Below are 27105 nucleotides of genomic sequence, written 5' to 3'. Positions count from 1 at the left end.
TTAACCGTCTTCATTGGAGAGGAAAGGACCGTAAAGCTGGGTATGCCCACCATCGGGGTGTGATGGATCCGACCTCCACTAACGGTTTCAAAACACCAAGACGAAACGGCTCGAGGCGTCTCAACGGGACAATGCTAACCAATGGGTTACAGTTTATAGGCTTAGCTAACTGATGACACAGCTCAGGACCAATCACGGTCCTCCACCACAGCGATGTCTGACTCAGCGGGTTGTGGATGAGAAAAGTCGTCCACTTCTGTGACAGATGGTTTAAGGTTCTGTGTTACTCTGTATTTTTCCTATGCCCCGAGGACCGCTGAGGTACTCCCGCCTCAAACATCCACATACCCTCCTCAACTCTTACAACTTTTCAAAATGATGGTGCGGGTAATGTTCAGCTCAGAGCTACAGAGAATTAATGTCTTTCATTTAACATTTGCAGAGGCTCTTCTCAACATTATTATTACCAAAGTGTTTAAATTTATTAGTAGCAGTGAACTCAGAATTTGATGGTGAAATGTTCCTTGAACCTAATTTCTTATATCCAGAGGCAGAGAAAATCAGGATGTTGGAAATGTTGTTTTCAGCTTTTAAAAATATGTGAAGACTTTGACCAAACATGTTATGACCAAATGAGGACACCACAAACAAATGCAATTAATAAAAATTAAGATCATGAAGTACAAACAGACCTACTGTGTCATGGCTACGTTTCTGCGACTGTGCTCGTGTGCATCTTACATGTGCAACAATACCATCTGTCTGTCACACTGTCTGTGTTGAAATGATGACTTTGCTCCTCATATTTTACTTTTTTGTATCATATTTAGTGTTTGATATCCTTGAAAATAATGAAGAAAACCTTGTGAAGGATTTTAGGACAGTTTTTTGGACCAAAAAGTTTCCATTCGTCAGATTCAACATCAACACCGAACCTTCACACTGGACTCACCGTGATGAGGAGTTTCTTCTCCTCCTCTTTCTCTTGCTGGGCTTCCTCTCTCATCACCTGGTGTTTCTCCTCGAGCTCCTCCAATGCTCTGACCTGCGCCTCCTTGAAGCGAAGTGTCTCCTCCTCATAGTGCGCTCTCAACCTGGAGAGCTCCTTCTCATAGCCCTGGTGTTCCTCGCGCAGAGACTGAGGACAAGAGGCAGATTAGAGGAAGTAAAAAGGCTTTTTGTGACAGACAAAGAAAGGATAAAAAAAAGTACCTGTTCCAGTTTGAGCACTTGTTGTTTGTGCTGGTCGTTGGCGGTCTGGCTCTGGCTGAGCAGAACCTCCCTCTCCTCCTCCAGCCTGCTGATCTTCTCCTTGAGGCGGCTCTGCTCCTGGTCCAAGTTCCTGATGGTCGCCTCGTGGGCCATCTGGGTTGCCTGCAAGGAGCCGATCTGACCTGAAAGCAGTCAAATTGAAATCATGTGTGTGTGTTAAAGAGGCTCTACAATCAGGAATCTGAGCTAACGTTTAAACTAGATGTTTGTTATTGTTATTGCTGTTTGAACGAAGAAGTGGCCTCTGCAGCAGAGTTATTAAACAGGAAGTCGGCAGTCTGCTAATTTAAAATATCAGCTGCTTGTAAAACTTGGTGGGAAAAACTTTAAATAACAAACAAGAAAAACAGTGTGGTGCAACAGTGTGGTTAGCTGAGCAGCCAGAGGGAAAGCAGATGTTCTAAAAAGAAAAGCAGTCAAAGGAAAAGATGTGGGATGAGTTTATTCAGACTATTTATGACATAAAAGCTCAATTTCAATCTAGTAATCATAGGAGAGCTTTAAAGTTTCTATAGACGCTTCTGTAGAGATCACACAGTATAAGGCGTGAGCACAGGCACCATGACACGCAGACACCCCTTGGCTTGAGCCCTGTATCACTAACCAACCTGGACCTTACGAGACATGAGCTGTTTTTCCCTTCATAATACAAAAATGCTCCGCTGCACCGATGCTGGAGGGAAAAAAAATTATCCATGCACATACATTTCCTCAAGGTGCAAAAAACTGTGTTTCAACCATTCGTTTGTGGCAGCTGGACAAAATAAAACTTTGCCCTCCACGAAATGGTTTGTTCTATTTTTGGAGCCCGGCACCCCGCTGTCGCACTCTCTGCGTGATATCCTCACAAACAGGCGTTGACCGTGACTGCTAAAGCTGCACACAAACTCCCTGCAGTCATATTGCCAACTACACTTTAATCAATTGGGTGTCTAAACCGCTTTGTAAATCAGTCAACATATTCTATTCGTGGTGCATTCAGGTGCACCATGTAAACTCGTAAATCTACAGCTGAACGGCTATGAATGTTGTTCAAACTAAAAGAAAAATCTTTACATGAATTTGAGTCCAGTTAACAGCAGAGTTTTTCAGTGTGTCTGAGGATTTTGAATGTTGTTTTACTCCAACGGTTTTGATAAAATTACAACAAATTATAATGCATTTGTTTCTACGCAGACACGTTTTGACTGCTGAATTTAAATCATGTCATTAGCAAACTTTATTGCACGGGTTACAGAGGTCTACGAAAAGGCTAAAAGCCACACGTAGCCACGAATGGACCAATTAGAATAAATGGAAATACCTCATCAAATTTTAAACATACAAGCCGAGATTTACAACATCGGTTAATTAAGCATGAGGAGCTCTGCTGGACTCGCAAATTTAGCTGAAATTTGCAAGCGACGATCAATTATAAAACACGTTGTGAAACATCACTTTCGTTTGCAGCAGTGTGTGAGGATTTCTTTTGCAAATTGGGGAACATGAAACACAATCGTGAGAATAAGGATGACAAATAGCAGACTTCCTCTTTAATGGATGTGTGAAACATCTGCACACAGCACTGCACTGCACAGTGGTGAACGCCAGCAGTCAAATCTTACTGGCTTTGTGCAGGATTTCAGTAGCCTGCTGCTGAACTCGTTCCCTGCTGCTCTCTAGTTCATACTCGGTGTCCTTTAGCTGCATCACCCAGATCTCTCCGTCCTGGATTGCCTCTTCCAGCTGCTTGTGAAGGTTCTGCAGCACGCACAGAAACACACACACGCACGCTCAGCTATGTTACAACAATACAACGTTTGGCATTTTAAAACCTCAGCTCAGACTCTCCAGCTACTTCCAAACAGATCTGCCTGCAGGACCATCAGTGCACACTACATTTCCCACCACCTTAAGATTCTTAAAAACACTCTCCACCCCGAGGCTTTCTGTTTCCAGAAAACATTTTCCATTCAATTTATCCCACTTTGTACTTAAAACTGAAGCAAAGAAAAACTCTTCATATTATTTGTACTATTTTGGGAAATCCTGCAAACAGATGAATGATAAAACCAGCAGTAGCGGCATTAGTACATACTGCTACATTATTTTTCTGTCATTACAAAAACATCAAGGGAATCTGGACCAGAGGGTTTTCATTGTTTTGTCTTATTCATTTGATTTGACAATAAAACATGGTGTTCAGCCACTCGTACCCCACACACCTTGATGGTTCCCTCTGCGTTGGCCAGTGACGTCTGCAGTCTGTTGGTCTTGTCGCGGTTCTCTCTGGCCTCCTCCTGAGCTTTCTGAAGCTCACTCCTCAGCTTGGACAGTGAACGCTGCAATGCCACTTCCTGCGCCTGGAACTCCTTACGAAGCTCGACCTTCACGAGGACACAGAATTAAATTAGTCACTCTGACACAAGAACACAACGCTTATAGCCAGCAACACCTGCCTGTGTGAGTTAAAAGGAGACGACACAAGCAACCTTGAGAGGTGCATTGAGATAAATGAGGCTTTCTTTAAGGCGGTGTCTCAAAAACTGCTACTCATGTATCAATAACACGCAAGTCCACCACCACTGACAAAGACGCAATAAAAGCTGGACTAATTAATCCATATTTTAATATAAACAGTAGATCAAACGCCTGTATGTAACGTAAAAGGTGTGAGTAATTACCTCAGGCTTCTTTTCAAATACAGTTTTGGCTTTCAGGGCTTTAATTAACCTCGTTTCAAGCAGCAGCAGGGAGCAATAAACCATGAATAAACCAAACCCACCTGCCCAACAGCAAACACAAAGTTGGCAAGTAAGCTCGCAAAGACATACTCACATCAACACACTGGAGTCATGTAAGCTTAAACGTGTTTGGTAATCAAACAGAAACATGACTTCTAATGAACGTAGATCTACTAAAGGCAAAAACGGGGAACTGTTTGCTAACAATAACACATTCAAAAACACATTCCCATGAAAAATGTATGTAAACTATCAGCATTGTGTTTGAAGTGAGTAAACCAACCAACTAATGCTGCTTTTAGATTCTTAATGTTAGGTAATCCTTTAATGGTGAGTTTGTGTGTGTTCACAAAGGCATACTGTGCTTCCCTAAATTAACAAAAGTTATTCAGAGGTCATTTTCTCTAGGTCAGTGTTTCCCAACAACTGTGCCGAGGTGTCATAGTGAGAAATGATCAGGTGTGCTGTGGAAAATTATCTGGTTTCACCTGATTAGTACTCTAAGCGAGCGGTCCCCAACCACTGGGCCACGGACCGGTACCGGCATGGGAAACAGGCAGAACAATTACATTCTCTTCCACTAGAGTGCAGTACAACGTTTTGCTCCAATTAAATGGGTTGCCAACGTCCAGTAAAACAGAAGATGAAGAAGAAATTATATAGCCATGCTGTGAGTGAGACAACGCAGCGTGTATTAGAAATAGATAAATATTTGACAAGAAAAAGTAGTCAATCTGACCTGGGTCCCGGGGAACATTTCAACCCAGATGAAGGCCCTAGCGTGAGTAGTGGTCACAAGAAAGCAAAAAAGGTACACTGAGGACAAACCGAGCCGATTGCTATACCCGGTGCGCGGGGAAAACTGCATTTTAGTTTGGTGGTGTGCCGTGTGATTTTTCTAATGTGAAATATAATAATATATACGCGCTGGCTCCAAAAGTTGGGAGAGACTGCTCTAGGCAGCTTGAGAAAAATAGCAGCGAATATGTACCAAATAATGAGCAAGAAAAAAAATCAAAACAAAAACACCATCATGGCGTCGGTCGTGTAAGTGTGCGAGTGAGCTAATCACAAAAGTACATCTACAAGACAACAATATCACCCTGCTGTTTTCAACAGCTGCTCTTATGTTTGATTTATTAACTTTAACACCATCTGCCTGTTCTTACATATGGTATTTACAATTAAAATCATATTAAGCAATGACGAGAAATGCATTCAGGAGGTGCTGATTTTGTATTAACAGACCCAAAAATGAAGCTGTTCCTGCAGCGGAAACTGTACTAATGCAACATATTATACTTAACAAACAGAGGGAATTAGAAAAGGTCTCACATCTAATATAAAACTGTTTCAATAAAGGGCTTCTACCTACTAAAATTGAGAGAAATAAAGCCCTCGGCACTATTTGACGGCTTTATTCTAGACCAATTTCTTGACTTTTTTCAAGAATTTTATACAAGCCTGTTTGTTTCAACACATTTTATTGCCTGTAGCTGTACTGCAACGGAATAATTGTCTTAAGACACACAACACCTGTTAATAAAGAGAGCACTGTGTCTCTCTCAGGAACATAAACAGCTACAGGCCTGATACAGAACAACATGTTTCGGACTCTGTTTAATAAAGCGGTACAGTACTCCTAACAAATGAAAACAAATTAAATGCCTGAGTTTAGTACTTAAAATGTGGTTTCTGCTTTTCTTCTTCTCTGTCATAAAAAGGAGAGGAATAAGCTTTTACCTCCGTCCTCTTCCAGGCCAGCAGGTTCTCAGTGGTGAGCTGGTGTGTTCTCCTCATGGCCTCCAGCTCTCTCTCATAATACTCCTGAGCCTTGGCCAGCTTGGCCTCATACTCCTCCACCAGGCGGACCTTATCCTTTGTTAGCTCCTCCACCCTCTCCATCAATGCCTCCACCTACGCCAAGAGATGGATAAACAGAGAGCTTGTCAAGACACATTCCAAAATCCTTTTTTAAAAACAACAAGTCTTGAATAGATCAAGCCCCTAAACCACATTATGTTTAGTCTTAAGTTAGTTTTAAGTCTTTTTATTGTTGAGAGAAAAGAAAAATGGGAGAAAAATAAGAGAATGACATGCAACAAATCTCTATAGCCAAATTATTATCACTCCGGGTTTATATTGTGCTCATAAGCTAACTGCACTACAACACACTACATCCTTTCATTTCATTGATAAGCCTTAAAAAACAGCAGTTACCCTCGAAAGAAACTTGCTTTATCAACTTTCTACAAAAATCCCAACATGCATCACTCCGATCCAAACCTCATCTATCTCCCTCGCTCAATCGAGCTCCGCCCACCTCTTGTCTATGAAGCTCAGCCAGCTTCTCCTGGTCTTCTGTGGAGGAGGCGCTTTGGTTCCGCTGGTTGTTGAGGAGCTCCTCCACCTCCTGGCGGTGGGTGGTCCTCAGCTCCTCCAGCGCTCGCCGCTTCTCAGCCTCAAACTGTGCCTGAGCCTGGCTGAACGAGCGCAGCTTCTCCTCAAAATCCCGACGCATCTCCTCCACCTATTGAAACCACGGAATATGTTCTATTCTGTTTTTGTGTTACTGCTAGCCCAGTCGCTAATGGTGTCACGCTAACTGATCGCAGCATCGCCTCAAAATCCTCCCGTAACAATGAGGGAGGCACAAAACATTCAGTTCTAGCATCTTAAGCCTTTCAGCACTTGTTTGTTATTACCTAAATAAAAGCTTGAATCTTCTCTATGTACACCTCTAAGCAGAGCAAAGTGTTCTTTGCAGCGCAAGATCTGAAACAGTTCAAAAGAAAATGTAGAAACATGTAGCGTGTGATGTGATGTCATATGTCATGTAATGCGAACTGTTAGTGCTGGTAAAGATCTTTTTGTTCAAGCTGGAAGCAGACACTGTGAAAGCATTTAAAGTCCAAAGATAACACACAACAATCCAAATGTAAGAGATAAAGAGCTGAGTTTATTTACCCACCAGCTCTTTACATCTAAGTAGGGCTGAGATGTTCCTTTGTGCCCACATTCATCAGTGCATATGAAACTGTGTCACATGATCGTATGACATGACAGATGACATGATACATGTAACAATATTAGATTAATATCTATTTTTTTAATTGAATAACTGTACAGTACTCTGTTTATAGTAACCACTGTCCTTAATGTAAATATGTAAGAAGAATTGTGTATGTTTCTGTTCTGTGTACTGTTTGTTGTATATGTGTCTTTCTGGCTGCTGTTACAACAAATTTCCCCTTGTGGGACAATTAAAGGATTATTCTATCTTCTATCTATCTTATTGTAGCATAACATAATCTGTGCAATACTGAAGTAACAGCAGACTATAACAAGTAGAAATCATACTTCCTTATAATGAAGTGAACACTTACTGTATAAATAAGCAATCTACCGCCTTCTCCTAATCAAACGTGCCAAGTAGCACTTCATTCTGAGTGTAATTTTAATTTTGGGAGCGAGGTGCGTACAAAAGAAGAGTGCAGCAGTGAAGAGCGCGTTTGTGGCACTAAAAGTTAAATTCGTATTCATTATCAGCATATGCCAGTAACGATTATGACATCCCCCCTGCTGTGTGCAGCTCGTAAACAGCTTACCACTCGTGTGTCACTGGCAGATGCTCCTGCCCATGTGACTGGTGTGTCACCCTTGTTTTAGTGTCATATGCTGGATTACTAAAAACATGTTGCTGCTACTCTACAAGCATAACTGTGTGTGTGTGTGTATCTGTCTGTATGTAAGACATAATATTTTGTCAGTAAAAGATAGCCTTATGTATGTAATGTACACTGTCAGTATTTCCTTTGTTCAATTGTTATTTCTACACTGTACCACTAGAGAGACACCGACAGGCAGATCCAGTCTCCTAGTATGCGTGACATGCATCTGATTTTTCTGATCTAAGAGAGGAGTTCATACCTATCCCCTCCAACTCATCATTTCTGACTGCTAGTACCACATGTTAAATTAAAATAGTGAAACTGGTAGCGCTAAATGACACAGAGGTTGTGGGTGTTCCACGCTGTCTGCACAGATTACCTGGTGGGAGGCAACCTGTCTCCAAACAATCACGGTCTGACTCAGACTGACTGCAATCACTCTCAGATGATGAAGGTTTGCAAATAATTGCTGTCTAATTTAAAAATAAGGACAGCCAGCATGTCTTTCTATGCTGATGACTGCAACCTGTCTGCAACTCGTCTCTCTGCAGTCGGGGACTAAACTCAGCTGGGTGCCATGTCCCTCAGCTACTATATGTGGAGAAATTTCTGCTTCAGATCTGTGAGATTCTGGCTGAACTGTGGATGTAAGGAGTTAATGTGAACTTCTGTGTGTTTGGACAGCAAAATATTTAAAACAGATGCCAACAGATTTGTCTCAGTCAATCACAAACAGATTACACATAATTGCCAACTTGACTCCATTTAATTGCAAACTGACTGCAGACTTTTATGACTGTCTTGATGCACTGAAGTTGCTTTAAAGATGGCAGCTAACTGCAAGTGGTCACAAACGGGCTCCCAGTTTTAAAAGTTATAATTATTTTTCCAATACATCTTTTTCAGGTCACACCACAGTCTCCACCGGCTGTTTTCCCAAATGTGGCTGTAGCATTACACAGTGCATATTAAATTAGGGCCATAAGTATTTGGACAATGATATAAAAAAAAATCTATTTTCAATCAAGACGTGACTGAAGCACACACCTTCAGAATTAATTCGGTGGGCTTCATTATTATAAATTTTTAAATTATTTTGATGCCGTCGTTACAGCCTGATGACAGCGAGCGTCCTTTACCTGCATCAACATCTAATTGATGTCAATTTAAGTTGTCTTTCAGTTTATAAATTAAACAATAATATAACATATTTGATCAATTTTATCATACGTGCCAGTTATAACCTATTAAGGTATAAAGTCTGTGGTGTGAAGTAGTATTACTCACTAATGCTTGTATCAGTCTTGTTTGATTGATTAATCTGCATTCAGCACAAATAAACCATTCCTGTTGTGCATTTAGAGCATAACACACTTTACATTTTTACAATTACAGCCCGAATACAAAAACATTGGGATGCTGTGTGATATGTAATTAAACACACAAGGAAAAGATTTGCAAATATAATAAACTCATCTTTTGTTCAAAATAGAAAACAGAAGAGAAACTGCAAAAGGATTTTTATATCCAGTACATGACATCATCACAAGATTCCAAGGATCTGGAGAAATCTCCAATGTCCAAAAATCAATACTGGATGCCCGCGATCATCAGGCCCTCGGGCAGCATGCATTAAAAGCAGACGTGATTCTGTCATGGAAATCACTGCATGGACTCAGGAACACTCCCACTGTTCACTGTGCCACCCGGTTAAAGCTCTATATGCAAAGAAGAAGCCATATGTTAACATGATCCTGGAGCGCTATCGTCCCCTGGGCGCTGATCCTCTGAGCAAACGGTCTAAAGTGGACGGAGGCGAGTTGAAAAACTGTTCTGTGGTCAGAAGAATTCACATCTGAAAAAGTGGATTCTTTATCCTCAAGGAGAAATGAACTATTTGCACTCAGGCCAAAACTCTCTTATGTCTTAAGGTGTAAGTGGATAAGTGCCTCGGGGACTGGCAGTTTGCACATCTGGAAGGGCACCAGCAATGCTGAAAGTTATATACAGATTTAGAGCAACATATGCTCCAATCTTTTTCAGGTAAGACCTTGCATGTGAAACATTTGGAGTATCATGAAGCAAAAAAAATGACAACAAGAATCACATACAGTCAGCATCTTCTCACTAAGTTTTGCATGTTCTGCATGTGTATGTGTGATTACATTTACATTTTACACAGCATCCCAACACCTTTCATAATTGGGTTCATGCATGAAAGTTAACAATCAGGTATTACTTTTGTTATGAGCCCAACCTTACCTCTCTGCTCATAGAAACCACCCTCTGCGTGTGCTGGGCCTCTGTGCACAGCTGCGAGTCCTCCATCCTCTGTCTGTACATCTCGAACTCTGCTAGAGCCTGAAGACAACAAGCACAACAGTGTTACATAAAGACAAATATGGAAACATACAACTGCAATATAACACACCCACTCCTGTATTATATGTTAAGTTGATACTATCCAGTTTTTTACACCTAAATAATCCATATTAAAAGGCTACAACATTAAAACATACTATTGCTTAAAGATGACAACGTAGGAATATGTGAAGCAATACACAAACTAAGCAAAGCCTGGCTCGATACAACCAAACTAAATGAAGCCACGTGGTGCCCGGCAGCGCTGAATGACCTGTCTCTTCATGTGTTCGTGGAGCTCTACAGATTCCTCCAGACTGGCAAGCCGCCGCCTCAGATCCACCTCGTCCGCCATTTTAGTCTTGTACTGCATGATCTTGTCTCTGGTTTCTGTCACAATGTGTTGGACCTGAGCAAGAGGAAAGAAAGCAGCCAGTGCTTTAAAACAGAACAGAACTTAAATTTAAAACAGAATTTAAAACAAAGTTCAGCTCAGGTTTAGGCAATTACGATTAAGATGATTATGAGCAAGATTAAAACTTTTTTGTTCTTTTCCAAAGTGGAAAAATATCATAAATTTACAACCAGAGTAGCAGGAAATAAGACCTGAGGAGAAATATGTGAAAATAAATAAGAAAAAGGTGCCAGCACAACACCGTGGACTCCAAGAAAACAGGGGGAGAAAACTCTCACTTTAAAAATTTAACACTTGAAACAAACACTCATTTAATTAACAATCTTGCAGACTACAGTGCACAAGAGCTTCCCTCTAAAAGAAATACCAGTGAAATTAAGTAGGTTTAAACCACTTTTGTAAAGGCCAAGTTCACGTCCTCAAATAAACTCTGCCCACCACTGAATATAATGGGTTTTGATTTGGTGCCAGACTTGTTCTGTGTCTTTGAAACCAGTTCAGAAAATCGTAACATTTAGAACATAAGGCAGCTGGTAGTAAACATCCACACCGCTTACACTGAATCAGCTGAACCCTTTGAATTAAGTGGACAATCTGGGGGAACTCTGCTGTGCTGTGCTTCTGTTATGTTCTTGTATGTGAGGTTGGGAAAAAAAGTACTGGTGATGTGATTAATCACGTAATTTCACAATACCTGTGGCACATTACGGCTGAACACATTACGAAGAAACCCAATAAATGTGGATGTTTCTATAGACATCAGGGAACAGGGAGTGTAAAATATGACTTCTTCACAGATTTGACCCAGATTAATACCTCTGGGAGATTTTTGGAGTCAAGTGTTTAACAGTGAGCATCATCAGCCCTTAGGAAGCTATACCACAAACCACTGGAGACAGCAAAACCATGGTTAGCCTTGATAACAAAACTGCAGTTTGCCACTGAATTTGCTCCTCTCCTCTCCAGTGACTAAAATACCAAACAGAAGATGGGGAAACCTCACTAAGGAGAATTCTGCTTCACCACACTTTTATAATGTAAATGAAATAACACCATTTAAACACACTTTCATTCCCACAGCAGTTTGACACCACAAAAGTGACAAACCACACGGCTGTTTATCAATCACAGAGTATTTTCCACCACATAATAACAGGGTGTTCGGTGTCTGTACCTCGTCCTCGTGAGCTTCTTTCAGGGACTCGATTTCTTCTTCGTGCTCATCGTTCTTGGTGTTGAGAGCATAAATTACCTGGAGAAATGAGCAGAATTAGATCACAGAAAGAAAATGGTAAATGGCCTGTATTTGTATAGCGCTTTACACAACCAGTCATCCACCCATTCACACACTGGTGATGGCAGTTACATTGTAGCCACAGCCACCCTGGGGCGCACTGACAGAGGCGAGGCTACCGGACACTGGCGCCACCGGGCCCTCTGACCACCACCAGTAGGCAACGGGTGAAGTGTCTTGCCCAAGGACACAACGACCGAGACTGTCCAAGCCGGGGCTCGAACCGGCAACCTTCCAATTACAAGGCGAACTCCCAACTCTTGAGCCAGAAGACAGGAAAGAAAGCTCTTATTAACTGTTTCAATATCAGATCAATAGAAGTGAAGACTAAGCTCAGCTCTGCATCGAGAGTGCAACAAAATCAATACCAACAGCATCAGGAAAGGAGAGAATTATGTTTCGTGTTCTGATTAAAGACAGTCACACACTGAGCCAGGACTACGCTACACACAAAACACAACAAAAGTCCCACAAAGGGAGGTGGGGGGGCGAGGGGTCGGGTGTTCGATAATAAATTTGGTGCAAAGGAGATAAGTGAACATTTCACAGTAAGCACAGACGTTCCTGTGGTCACAGGAAAGCCCTCTACTGGTTGCTGCACATTGCACAAGCCTAAGTGAATAACATCTCGTCAGTCATGCTTGCTCTCTCTCTACCAGGAATATAAGTAGGTTTTACAAGTGCTGGAGGTAAATGATATGCAAAAAAAAGAAAAAAGCTTAAGCTTCAGCAAATTGAAGCCTGCAGGGAGAGCAGCTAATATTCAGTCACGGTCAGCTGAATTACAGCCCCGCTGGCATCGAGACGAACGGGTCCACCTTTTGCTCCATTTACAGGTGAGAGGAAAAGGTTACATACAAATCTACAGCAAGAAGTGGGCATAAAGGTATAGTGGTGGGGGATATTTATCCTTTATGGGCAACACTGCTGACGTTTTAAAGACCACTGGGATCAACAATTGAGTAATCATCACTGCAGGGTATTTGCAACTTTATTAAACTTCCCTGTACTCAGCAAGAAATACTAAAACCACTGCTGTGACACATACTGTATCACAGCAACTCAATATAACAGCTGTTTAATATTCTATATTACACTTGATCTCCTAGTGCCTTTAAAAGCAGCATTATTTTGATTTTTCAAACTTGCCGTCTAAAGTATGTACACTGAATGTGTTGCATCCTCAAAAATGCACCGTGAAGAAAAAATAAGTTGACATGGGACCACGTGGGAGGCAGAGAAATCATTTCAGTGAGCCAACTGACCTGGAGCAACATCTAGCTGCGTGTCTGAGGTAAAATAGGATAATTGTACCTCATTGTATTTTCAGTACCGGTGAGTGTTTTAAGCTACAAGCACACTTGTTGCCAAATGTAGTGGTCTGATTGTACTGGTGAAGATTGTCATTTCCACAACACTGCCCCCCCCCTCGAGGTCCGCAGCGCTGTTGAAAAGGCTCTGGAGGTCCCTGTATTAAGCACATAAACCTGTGACACAAAAATCACCAAACTGAGACACCACAGACTGTTTTCCTTCCTGGTGATGAAGGAAAACGCTGGGCTGGCATGTAAAAGGACATTTATTCCCTTCAAGGACCTGAAGCTCCATAAAGCACCCCTCCAATAGCCAAACCCATCTGTTCTCTGATTGGATAGTTAAATTTGTGATTGACATGACATTGGCCAATCAGATGAAAGGAAGAAAAGTAGGATCAAAATTCGTACTTGAAGCTTGAAAGTTGAGTGCAGAGTTTCACACGTATTTTTTGGCTAAGTCCACACACAAATCTTTTTTACACACACAAAACTGATTTACAGGTACAAAATATTTATGACCACAATTTGAGCCCATATAAATGCAATTTGCAGCTGAGACTTTGAGCTGCACTACAAAATGGTTGACTCGCCATAGTGCGAAGGGTTGGACCCACACTTGCAGCCGAGGAATTGCAAAATAAAACAAAAAGCCTTGAATCTGAATTAATCTGAAATAAAATGAAATTAAAAGAATTGATTTCTCTTCCCTTTAACCACTGCCTGGTATCCTTTACAACTGTATTCTAAAAGAGTGACATACCATCTGCTCATTTGTGTTTTTCCACTTTTCCGCCTGAATGTTTTTATTGGTGCTAAACTGAAATTTTGTCATTGGTTATTTTATGTTTTTAAGCTGGGAGCAAAATCAGTGAGAGGAAGGTGGATTTCAACCCTCCACTCTCTTTGAGAGTGAGCCTTGATTCCCAGCAGTAAGTCTGCCGTGGAACTGTTCCTTCAATTATACATGATTATTTTAATGACGCTGCTGTGCCTGCTGCTTTCATCTCCTTCTTTCCCTCCTCTCTCTTTGCTCCCATCCTTTCATCTCCCTTTTTTGTTCTTTATCTCTCCTCCTCTCTTCTCTCCCTTCTCTCTTACACTTTCTTCTTTGTCTCGCCATCTCGCAGGGATGAAGATACCTAACATCTCTATTTGTATCTATGGTATAAAAGTGAGACTTGAGTTCCATAAATAATTTCTCACGGAGCAATTGTGTCAAAGTAACCCAGCTGGAAAGGAAATTCTGCTGTGATTAACCACTGATAAAACCTTACTTGGTAATTAGATAGTGTTATTGACTTGGACTGTTAATGAGTGATGAATTTACTGATGAAAAAGAAAAGTCAACAAAGCTTTTCAGCTACATAAATCATTTAGCAAAGCTGTCAAACACTCTCTGATTACGGCTTTTCAGATTTAATGATTTGCAGCTTTTCAATGTTTGGTGTCACCATGAAATAGATGACAGTGTTTCCTACTCATAGACTTTATTTGGGAGCGCTGCCCAGGTGTATTAACTGTGGGAAAAGTATAATTGGCCACTCAAGGAGGCTTGGAAGATACTGCTCAGCTGACAAATGGAATTAGGATAAGCAGAAGAAGATGGATGGATGATGGATGGATGGATGGATGGATGGATGGATGGATACTTCTAACCAACTAGCCCCAGCCCATCTTCTATTTTCCTATCAGCAGATGTATCAGGTCGCTGTTGTGGCAGCCCTCGATATCATTCAGCTGCCCCTCTAGAGAGGCTCTTCTTCTGTTGTAGACTCTTCTTGAACTACTGTGGTGATGACAGTTCTTGCTCAGCTCTTAAGACACTCTGTGAACTGGATGGCTACTCTAACAGGGGATTTATACTTAAATACTTAAACTTAGACCGCATACCTTTCTGAAACCCTCTACCATAACATATGCCGTAATCTGACTTAAAGCTACCGAAAAATGTAACTGCACATGATGATGTGCAGGTATAAATGCTGGCAACGGTGGCTGCTACTTGTGTAGACTACACCTTAGTATAAATTAGGTGTAAAAAGAGCCTGTGACAGGTGGCTGGATGGATGGTTACGGATAAGATGGCGCCGAGTATGGCAGCCTCGTCACGAGCTCCCCCAAGCAACAGCTGTTTTCTGTGTTTACTTTTACTTTATTTATTTTTTTGCACAACTCTGTTGCTTGTGAAGCTCGCACACAAGAATTTCACTCGCATGTACTGTACCAGTGTACCTGCACATGTGATGTGACAATAAAAGTGATTTGATTTGATTTGAGGTGGAGAGGTTGTTAACAAGCTGCTATGTTGAGCTCAGTGAGGCTGCAGAACAGAGCAACGACTACTGCACTTACCTGCTGTCCATGAAAGTGGAGTTAGAGCTCATCTACAAGACAAGAATCTTACTGAAGAGGCAGCTGCACATATCGGCCATTAATTTATTGGTCACACAGTACACTGGGAAACACTGATAAAAAATTATTTTGGTTTTGAGGTTAGCCAGCGAACATTACCAATAAGAAGACAGTCTGTGATGAGCTTTGTAGCATTTTCTGCGATTATAGGATGTATTTATTCAGTGCAACATCTTTGAGACATCCAGCCAGAATTAAAAGAAAGCTTCAATTTACACAAGCATTTCTAAATGTGAGAGTGGATTAAAAAATATGTAAAACTGTCCAACCTAAACTTTTGCCCTTTATTCTATAGTAGTATCTAAATCTGATATCATGGAGCGGGACCAATACAGGATTTTCAAGACCAAAGCCAATATTTGGCAATTTAAAAAATCTGACAAATCCTTGCTAATATAATTCGAGATGGCACGATACCACTTTTTTATGTCCGATACCGATACCAATATCATAAATTTGGATATCTACCGATACCGATATGAATCCGATATAGTGTTTTTTAATCAACAAAACTGTTTTTTAATATCTTGCTGCATTTTGTATAAGTTCATACTCAAGTTTAAAACAACAACTACACTAAAGCTATTCTGTTATACCTGTATGCAAAAAAAAAAATTTCATAGTTCAGCAATACTGATCAATCTAATAAACTTAAACCTACACCATCCTCCCTATTCTGGTATTTTAAAGAGTACTTAGCATAAATATTAAGCAACCTAACTAATAGGGTTCCAACTCCCAGCAACAACAAAAATAAAAAAATAAAAAATAGGGAACCACCCCTCACGCTCCACCTCATGATGCTTAATCGACGTAATCAACCTTAATTTGATGCAGTGTGAAAAAAAATGCACAGAAATCAATTATTTCTCAAGAAATATTAAATAGATTCAACATCTTTCTTCAACAAAATTGCAGACTGCACAGATGGTACCTTCCCAAAGGAAAAAGTACTATAGCTTACTAGGGTATATATATTAGACTTAATAGTTACTATATACAGTAATGGACTTCTATTCATTTTGCATCAAATTAAAACTTTGGGTGTCAGATAATTATTTATTAAAAGCTAGACATTTTAAATGAGAATAAGAAAGAAAAGTATGTCTTTGTGCCCCCTTTTCCCTGTTAATGCCCTATCGGCCCCCCTGGCTAAACTTTGCTAGATCCGCCGATCAGCTGATCGTTAAGCAGTTTCATGATTGAAGTAGCAGCAAGAAGAGGCAGTGGCTTGTTAAGCTTAACGCAGGAATGCTTTACAAACATTCGACGTGCTAAAGTTCTGAGGTGAGTTACGGGGTGTTGCAAGTTTTGTGAGGTGCTTTCGTGATATTTAATGGATCGGATTACATTTTTTATTTTTCTCCGATATCCGATCCAGTAATTTAGGTCAGTATCGGACCGATACCGATACGTAATATCGGATCGGTCCATCTCTAAATATAATACGACAATGCGGGTTAAAAAAAATGTAACTGTTGTGTTACAACAAGTCGTGGATTACTCGTGTCATTTTAAGTGTAATCTAAGTGTCCTCTGGTGGACAAACTATATCATCAACATCAACACATAACATGATTACATGGTGGTTCTTCCTTCTATTATTTGCTTTTTACAATATATGTGTTGATACTGATATATTAATGCTGCCGATATATCAGTAAGGCTCTAATAGTTGATATGACGTGAAACTATTTGACTGCCTGCTCTTACTCTTTAAAAAGACCTAAGATTTTTACTGTAGCTGTTCTGAATTTTTCCACATTAAACAAATCTGCAGCAGTTCAGATTTACAAAGGTGATAAACATGTTGTGCGTGGTTGCATAGAAGCAGACTGTAAAACTTGCTTGGCTCAGATTTTAGGGTGAAAAAAGCAAACACGGTGTGATATGTGTCACTCTCAGAGCACTACAGAATAAACAGACTTCACTGGCATCTGTCTACCACACAGATGCAACCTGACACGCCATAACAAGCTGATTAATGTTTGCAGCAGCAGAAAATGAGGAACTTCCAGCCATGATAAATGTAGCATGACTGTGTGATTTTAAGCAACACACACAGCTGAATACATAACAACTATCTATTTATCTGTATATGTTTAATGTAGCCATTAGGAGGGGTTGTGGAGTTCATGCACCGGCACTTGTTCCGTGTTATTTTTACCTAACAGGTTCCCAAAGAGAAATGCATGAAAGTGAAGCAGAGCATGCACACGTCCACTGCTGAATATGACAAGTTTGACAACAAAAGGAAGAGAACGACAGCCAATAGTTTCTTCTTTTCTTCTCTGCTGGAGGTCTCACAGGAACATTTTCTGTCCCGAAGCTCCAATCAAAACAAGCCTAAAGGCAATACAACAGCCTGCAGCTACACACAGTTATTCAGTGCTGGAAAAAAAAACACAAAAACATCATGAAACACCTTTTTGTACCACTTTTACTGTTGCTCATCTCACTCTACTGGCATTAGGAATAAAAAACTACAGTGTGCTTCAAGAACAGCTAGATAGATACACAGTGTATTTATCTCCCATTAACCCAACAGGTGGACTAAACTGCAAAAAGCACATGAGATGCAGAGAAGAACATGACCTACCATGCTAGTTCTAGTTTAGCCTTGATATTTTAACATAATTATTCATAACACAGTGAAAAAGCTCATCTTTCAAAGGCAACACCTAACCCCTGTTAATGGCTCTGCAGCCTCCACCGCAGGTTGTCTGTGAACCCGAGGAAACCTGGGAGTGTGATGGAGAGCAACACCTTGGTAGTGCTTCCAAAAGTAGAGCCTTGGAAGCAAACCATTAATTAATCTTCAAGGGGGTTCACCTACAGAAGCCTTCTATGATCTTTACTTCTTCTAGACCAGGGGTGCCCAATCCCGGTCCTCGAGAGCTACCGTCCTGCAGCTTTTAGATGCATCCTTGTTCCCACACACCCGAATCAAATGAATGGCTTGTTATCAGGCCTTTGCCAAACATGATGGCATGCTGAAGAGGTACATTTGATTCAGCTGTGTTGGAGTAGGGATGCATCTAAAAGCTGCAGGATAGTAGCTCTCGAGGACTGGGATTGGGCAGCCCTGTTCTAGACGTTGTTGACCAAAGTCTCACTTTCAATCATCCAGGCTCAAGCTGATCGACTAGCTGGACAGGAAAAGGGAACTACAGAAGCTTGTTAACACCACTTTTTGCCCTCTGCAAGCCAAAATTTCAGAGTATTATCTTAAAATAATTTTGAGTTAGGTGTGAATAGATTAAAAAAGTTTCCTGCTGCGTCCTTTTACTCCTCTCGGAGTGGTATAAAATTTACACCTATTAAAGCATCATAGAAGAGTATCATTAAAGTCGATCAGCTGAAATCCACGCAGCACGCGTTAAATCAATCAAACTGAACCACATCTATCATTACAGACTGTTTAACAGCAAATTCTCCTCCGAACAGTAATGCACAGGATTTACAGTCGGAGTCCTCTATCACCGAGGCCTCAAATGTAGAGCTTCTGTGTGCAGGATGGATAAGGGATGATGCTAAAAATGACAGTGGGGGCACCCAGGAGGGATCTCTCTGAGGCTGAAGTCGATCACTATTGATCAAACCGCGGTAGAAAGGTCACTAAAGCCTGGAGAGGAACAACTGCAGCATTTGGCTCTGACAAAACTCTGTTGCTCTGCTCTTGTCATTTTCAGAGGATTACCATCATATGCACTAATTAAAGGATTAATGAAAGCCTGGCTCTCAGATGCGCTGTAGTCTTAATGGGATACCTCGACATTTGAGCTTTTAGTCCAATGTTTTCCTTCACCAGACGCGCCATGAAGTGGCAACACAGGCTCTGTTACCAATTAGCCGACGAGCACTGCGCATTTACTTTTTCCTGGTTTAAAGACACTTCGCATCTGTTCCTTCAGTTTTCATTTCGAAGCTCAGGCGCTCCAAGGACACTCAGCTCACGCACACTTTTCCTCCCTGAGCATCACTAGGCTACATCACAACCTCAGAAACAGAAAGCAAGAACAAAGGCACACTGTGTCTTTGACAGAAAAATGTTTCTGTGACAGCCATAACAGCATGTTACAACCTATAAGTAAGCCTCGACTGATCCTGCTGTCTGTGGACTGATCCAGGTATCTTTTACATTTTGAATGCACTCCATCCATCCATCCATTTTCTCTTTCTTATCCAGGGCGGGGTTGCAGGGGGCAGCAGGCTAAGCAGAGATCCCTCCCTCTTTAGCCTCCTCCTCCAGCTTATCTGGGGGAACATCAAGGCTTCCTGGGCCAGCCAAGGACTGTAATCTCTCCAGTGTGTCCTGGGTCGACCACGGTGCCTCCTCTTACTTGGAATACCTCACCCAGGAGGCGGATGCCCAAACCACCCAAACTAGCTCCTCTGAATGTGGAAGAGCAGCGGCACTACTCTGAGTCTCCCTCAAATGACTGTACTCTTCATCCTCTCACTAAGGGAGAAGCCAGCCATCCTCAGAGAGAGTGGAGCTGAGAAAGCTCATTCCAGCCGCTTGTATCCATAATCTAATTCTTAGATTAGATTATGACCAGAGCTTTAGATAGTGCCTGAAATGGGATTTAATACATGGAATAACAACACATGAATAGCTTTGGAGGTGGGGTCGTAGATCAATCGAAGACCAACTGAAAAATGGACAGCTATGCTTTAGGGGTGGGCGATATAAACGATATACGATAGAAACGATAGAGATTTTGACTATACCGCTCTATCGTGATAGTGAATGTTGATGATGTCATCAAGCTGCGCCTGTTTTGGTTGAAAGCATCGCAGCGGCTAAAACCATTATATTATTATATAGCATAATAATTATATAGCAAAGAGATGAAGCACTTTTGAAATATGGGGAAAGCCAAAAACTGCGCTTCCTCCACTTCCGTAACATTGATTTATTAATGTTGAATTCTCTCGCAGCTGTTCGATTCCCATGTTGTTGCAGTATATTAACAACTAATCTTGTATTGTGGATGAATAATCTTAGTTGTTCTCCTGACTGAAGTTTGCCCCGTGTATAGCATCCTGCTATGCAATTGCATTTGTCCCTGACCACCAGAATCCCTCACGTTAACTTTTATCGAGTGGGAAAAAATGTAGCTTTCATCCTCCAGCTTCACTGTGCTAATGTTATGCTAACATAGCTGTGTCGCTAGCAATCACGTAGCACAACATTATATACCAGCTAGTCCAACTTCAGTAACCCCTCAAACGCCACTGCTGTTTAGTTTTCTGTCTTCATTTATGTTGGAAGTGGTAGCAGAGCTGTACGTTTTAATTAGTTTCAAAAATCTCTCAGTCAGAACATGCTATGAAATGTTTAGGTTGAAACTAGCGACTTCTAACTGTTAAATTAAATTTAATAAATTCTGTTTTCATGGATGCATGGATGTTAAACTTAATTGTTACACCTGGTAAAGCAGCAATGCTGATGATTTTATTAAAGACGAAAGAATTTAGACCGTTTTTAACTCTCAGTCTTTGTTTGACTTTGGGACCTGAAGTGACGGAGTTTTGGACCCAGATTACTCCGCGAAGCTCCTCACCACGGCAGTAGTTGCTCTGACAATCCATCAAGCAGTGCGGCTTACCAAAGTTGTACTAAAACATTTTTTAACAGATTTCTGCACGCCAAAATCGATTCGAGGTCATAACCAGAATTCATACATAAGGCACACTCTTGATTTTTGAGAAAATTAAAGGATTTTAAGTGTGCCTTATAGTGTGGGAAATACGTTATACAAAAGAAAAGAATATATCGCGATATATATCGTTACCGCACATGCTTCCAATTATACTGCGATATGGATTTTAGGCCATATCGCCCAGCCCTACTGTGCTTCATATTCAGCTCTCGCTTCTCCATGACAGACCTGTAGAGCATCCTAATCACCGCTACTGTGGTCCCAGTCAGCTGTGGGAGGAGTTCGGTGAGGCCATGGAAAAAGACTTTTGGACTGCCTCAGAGGGATTATGGCAAAGCAGCGCTCTAATAATGTGATGTATAGTGCAAGTGGGACATCATTGACGTCAACTGAGGATACAGTCGGGTGGAGTATTCTGGGAGGACTTAATGAGACTAAAAAGCAATTACGTGACGTTTCTGAACACGTACCTATTTAGCATGTGGCTAAAACAAAACCCAAACCTAATCCTAACCCTGGATGGTTTGCTAGTGTCCTGGTGGACGATAAGAGTTTTGAGAGTTTCAGCCAAATGTGCAGATCAATTCAAACTCTAATTAGCTAATTAGTCCTCAATTCTGACACTTTCACTGCTGTCAGCTAGTTTTTGTAAACTCAGGCTAGATAAATCTTTCAATACGGACTTACGTTTGCAAGAGTTATTGCAAAGCATATTAGCCAAACCCAGACGGGCAATTATGGATTTCTAATAAGTGGTCACTCAATCAAACTAATGTCTAAGCTTCAGAGTTATGAATCATTAGTGTCTGCCAGGCATAAACATCAACCAGCAGTCTTATCAGCCAGCCTTCGGTCATTTACCGATTCCTCTATGGCAGCGGTCCCCAACCCCCGGGCCTCGGACCGGTATCGGTCCGTGAGTCGTTTGGTACCGGGCCGCGAGAGTTGAGGTTCAAGTGTGAAATGTATGGTTTTCAGAGGTTTTATCGGTTTTCAGCGTTATTTTGTTATCGTTTTTATCGTTAACTCGGTTTTCCTGGGTCTTTTCAAGTTTGTTATGAATAAATCTTCTCTTCTGCTAGTTTTATTCCGTTGTATTTATCCGCGACACGTTAAAGGCCGGTCCCTGAAAATATTGTCGGGCATAAACCGGTCCGTGGCGCAAAAAAGCTTGGAGACCGCTGCTCTATGGCATTTTAAACACAACAAATAATTTATTTTGAAGCATAAATTACCTTTGCAACAGCTGAAATCCAATAGCTGTTGTAAATTGGACTGCCAGAACGTAAAGTTAGGTTTAATGTTTTTTCCACTGGACAAACTTTCAATTCTGTTGCCTCTGTGTACCTTTGGTTCCTAATATGTAAAGGTTTTTTCACACTTCAAAAGGCATATATGTAATTCATATATTAATACAAACAGAAGAGATCAGGTGTGTCTGTTGACCACATTTTATGACTCTTAAGGCCCAACCATCACGATATCCCTCATTTGTGGGTTTTGTCAGTCTCTCTAGGCTACAGTGTAACTGAAAATGTGTCTGTATTTTGGGATGAAGCATTAGTTTCGGATGGATAGGGAAGAAATAGACAAGCGGGGACAGGAGAGGTGTTTTGGAAATATCAGGAGGAAACCCTCGGGCAGACCCAGGACTTGCTGGAGATTATGTTTCTTGGATGACTTGGGAGTATTCCCCCAGAAGAGCTGGAGGCGGCAGCTGGTGAGAGAGAGATGTTGGCATCTCCTTCTCCACCAGGTTCCAGATAAGCAGTAGAAAGCAAATGAATGTAGAGCAGGTGTTTCAAACAGAGTCTTTACAATAAATTCTTATGTTTAAAACAGATTGGAGTGTTAAAGAATAAAACTAATGTAACATATGACATTGTAGTGCAGCCTTCAATTTAATCAACGCTGTACTCCCAGAAAAATCCTTTTATAATAGGTTATATGCACGGCCAGATGTTTAAGCACTGAGGACACAGCTGAAATGATTTTGCACTGAAACGTGAGCTGTTAGCGATGCTGCTCACATCAAGATGATCAATACTTTCCACTAATTTGGTGATGATTTTTTAAATCACCTTTAGACTTTTAGGGTCAAAGCAAATTTTGTGTTCACTGCATCAACAACTCTGATTATGAGGCTGGATTTAACATCTTAAATGTCAGGTAAAAGTGACATTTCTCATTCTCGCTGATAAAAACAGTTCCACCTTGAGGTTCACAATAGGATTAGACTGGTTTAATACAGCTATTCAAAGCTGTTGCTGTAAGCTCTTGAAAGTAAGTTTAGTGCTCTGCGTGTCACTGTATCGTCTCTTCAGTGAAGATGATGTAATGTTAGGGCAAAAATCAAGCATGTCAGAGCACTGCACTGAATCAGAGCACAGCAGCATATCTACTGTAACACAACCTCATCCTGGATTATACAGTGGATGATTGATGATGAATTTTTGGTAATTTGGTATCATTTTAATTTCATTTCATTGATCTCTTTGCTGATGGTACCGGGTGTTCGATCTTTTTGAGAAATATGCTGCAGCCTGAAAATGGCCCACTTTCCTCGTCTAACGCTGCTGCTGCATGACCCTCATGAAAAGGTAAGGCAATGCAGCACCTGTGAATTTAACAAAGAAGCACAATTGCAAAGACGTGGCAGTCCTGTGGGCAGAGGCAGAATGACCGAAATACACACAACAGCACTGCTGAGAGCTCGGATTTACTACGTGGACGAACAACACATGAATAGAAACGCTGGGAATGTCTGACTCACTCATCTGAAATTAAAATGTTTCCAAAGAAGAGTAACACATGTGCCACAGATACCGGTAGCCTGCAGATAAACACACACTTACGCACTCACACAAACAAAATAGAGACGCATAAATCTGCCATGACGCTTTCAATTTTTAAAAACGAAAGACACATGGATTCACAGCAGAGGAAGGTGCTATTTGCTTTAAGGGAGGACGGACGATGCAACAAAACAAGCTCTAAATCTGTGTTAAAATCCAAGTTAAACACAGAGGGATTTCTGAGATCTCCTTAGGACAAATCTGACTGGCACTGAAGCTGCGGCTCACTATTATTTTTATGTTTGCTTGTTTTTCTACATGGCAGATGCTGCGCTGGAGAAAATGCCGAGTATCTCTTTCACCATATCTTCTTGAAAGTGTTTAACCAGCTATGCTGGTTAAATCTATTAATACAACAAACTGTTCCGGCTTCAGATCCTGCTCACACAACATGCCGCTTTACACATACTCCAATCTAATTATGCAGCATTGCTTCCCAATTTGTGTAGCTATTAGATCTAAGGAACTCCATCAACACAATCTTTTTTTTTTTTTCAAAAATAGGCTCATTTGGAAGTTGCTGAAAAAGTTAAACCACCGCTGGCTTGGCTGCAAACATTTTACATCGATTACACAAAATACTTTAAAAGCCTGAGAGGCATGCAGATGACAGATTTTGCCAAGCTGCTGTTTTCCAAAAAACTAGGCAAAGTATTTAAAGATCCAATCTGCAAGTTAGAGTTGTGAAGTAAAACATCCCTCAGCCAGTTTGGGATTGATTGCAGGTCCTAAATCTTCTTCGTAATTCAGCCGGCGAGGTGAATCTTTCATTTTCATTTTCATTTGGATCAATGATTGTGGCTTGTGGCTGTTTGTTTTTTTTAAAGTGGGGTGAGGAGCAGGAAACAACCTGAAACCGCATAAACAAACACCAAACATGAGGGGGAAACATGGTGAAGAATAAACAGAGAAAAAGTCCCCGGGCTCAAACACGCAGTTGGATTGCTGACAAAATGTGGACCTTAATGCTGCCGCTGCTCTCTCGCCAAATACATTTTAATCAACCACTGAAACACTGAATTTTAATCCTGGATGTCCACATTTCCAATCTGCCCAATATACTGTGGATATCTGCACAGCTTATCCAACCCTACAGAGTGTCTAATTCCCCGCGAGTATTATGTAAAATCTTCTGTCATCTACTCCTGCTTTTGTCTCTCCTTGATCTGCATAAACAGCTTTGTTTACATTACATCCTCAGCTCCACTCTGACAAAAACCTAAATGCTCTAAAAATGTAGCTGCAACTTTAAATCTCCTACAACTGCAGGGCATAGTATCCCTGAATCCTACCCTGGTGTCAGGTGGACTACAAAGAAAGCAAAAACCTCTGCATCCTTCCGAGATTACATAACTTCTCTCAGTCCTTGGGTACCAGAGGCAGCCCAGTGGTGGCAGAAAACAGTTAAACTGTGGTGGGGAGAGGCTGGATGCACATTAACACATTCCTCTGGGCATTTGGAAAGCTCTTAGCTATCAACACCCATAGGAAAAACAGCCTGGCCACAGAGTAAGGTATACTACCGGCATGCACGGGGAAGTGTGTAAGTACTGCACAGCAATCACAGCCACTGATTATCAACTACCCAGCCTGGGTATTTAATGGTGACCTCTGAACCCTGCAGGCGTGCAGAGCACCTGCTTCAAAATGCCAACACACCAAAGTCAATGAAAAATACAGGAAAAATGAGCGCAATGTTTACAAATGGCATGCAGCACCAGCACAGTTATTACACAGTTATACTTCATTTACATGCTCTAAATGACTGAACCACTCCACGGAGCTTCACTCACTCACGTCCACGCACCTTGGTCAGCTGTGCTATCTTCTTGCTCATCTTCAAATGCAGGTCTTGAGTGTATTCCAGCGTTAGGCTCCCGTCGTAGAGCATGCTGGAGGTTGTGCAGGGGGGATATTTGGTGCTGCTAGTCGAGGTGTTGTACGGAGGCTGCCAGCCTGCCCCCGTCGCCATTTTCACCGGGAACAAACCCACACGCGACGCCGCGAAGTCAGATAAAATGGAAGTGGCCTCCGCTGCGCCTTACATCGTCCCGTGGTTGCGGCTTGTGCGGTTATTCTGTCGGTTTCTGTGACGGAGGACGGAGAGCTGGAGCGGCGGAGCGCGAGACCGTTCCGCGGCAACGCATCCTCCAGCACCGCGGGCGCGAGCGCTCGAGATGAGGAGAGTGACGGAGACGCGCGCCAGATGCTCACCCCAGTAGCACGCGCTCAGGTCCGATTGGTTTACCCTTTAATGCAGCTGTGAGGGGCTTGTGTGACTTTTCTCTTCTATCTTTCCATCAGTCCAAGCTGTAATACAGTTCTTCCTCCTCATTCCGGGTTTTAACGTCTATTTTTAGTATTTTATAAATTTTATTACTGTTGTTCTGAAACAGCTGTTTTTCCTGTTAGGTATATATAGGCTGAAGCATAAAAAATTTACTCTCTTGCTTTTACAACTTTAAGCCCAAGGGGGGAGGGAGATGCCTTTGGATTTCATTTAGGCTTCACTGGATTACGTCACTCTCGAGAAGCGCAGGCTGTCACTAATCCTGCACTGACATCTGTCGGCGGCTCGTGTGAACTGCGACGCTGTTGCTGTTATTGTTGATATTATTATTAAAGGATCAGTTCGGCCAATGTTCAGACATCGTGAAAAATTACACCCAGTGTCTCCTGTCCTATGACAGCTGGGAAAGGCTCCAGCGCAGCTTAATTGGATAAAGGCGGGTGAAAAAAGAAGCAGGATGGTGGTTGTGTCAATGGTCGTGTTTATTGTCAAGAATTACTTTCACACTTCTTCCCTGTGCCTTTAATCAATCATCAATTAATCAGGTACACAGGAAAGAAGGGGTGGTTAGGCAAGAGGTGTAAATGCCATCAGTGTCAATCCAAAATGTTAAAACGTTTATTATTCATTATATTTTACTTTTTACATTTATAATTATCATGCCGACTCTTTCCAAAAGCAAGTTTCAGCACTGTCAGCTGAAATGGTAACTTCTTGGGGCACTTATTTGAAGCAGCATCTAAATTAACTTTAACACTGTGCACCAGGGCATATAAACTGCATGTATGAACTCATATCATTTAAAAAATCAAGGTTTTAACAACTTA

General features: G+C 41.4%; 1 protein-coding gene across 5 annotated transcripts in view; it reads right to left on the bottom strand.

Moving 5' to 3' along the window:
• Nucleotides 1-26213, bottom strand: part of LOC309700732 (protein FAM184A-like) — an 80716-nt gene extending 54503 nt beyond the window's left edge. Inside the window, exons 1-10 of one of the 5 annotated variants that reach the window (XM_082524502.1) lie at nt 25796-26213; nt 11617-11694; nt 10302-10436; nt 9929-10027; nt 6319-6525; nt 5739-5912; nt 3468-3638; nt 2877-3012; nt 1213-1394; nt 953-1138 (exon numbers count right to left, since the gene is read on the bottom strand). In XM_082524502.1, the coding sequence (XP_082380628.1) occupies nt 953-1138; nt 1213-1394; nt 2877-3012; nt 3468-3638; nt 5739-5912; nt 6319-6525; nt 9929-10027; nt 10302-10436; nt 11617-11694; nt 25796-25960 (1533 nt within the window). In that variant the 5' untranslated portion in view covers nt 25961-26213. Of the gene's footprint in view, nt 1-952; nt 1139-1212; nt 1395-2876; nt 3013-3467; nt 3639-5738; nt 5913-6318; nt 6526-9928; nt 10028-10301; nt 10437-11616; nt 11695-25785 lie in introns of all 5 variants that reach the window. The other 4 variants (XM_082524503.1, XM_082524505.1, XM_082524506.1 and 1 more) reach the window with 4 other exon arrangements.
• Between the last annotated feature and the right edge of the window lie 892 nt (nt 26214-27105).

This window comes from Aulonocara stuartgranti (assembly GCF_965226115.1).
Source record: "Aulonocara stuartgranti genome assembly, chromosome: 23".
Taxonomy (NCBI): Eukaryota; Metazoa; Chordata; class Actinopteri; order Cichliformes; family Cichlidae; genus Aulonocara; species Aulonocara stuartgranti.
The sequence above is the reverse complement of the archived record's forward strand: the minus strand, read 5'-3'. Positions and strand labels throughout refer to the sequence as shown.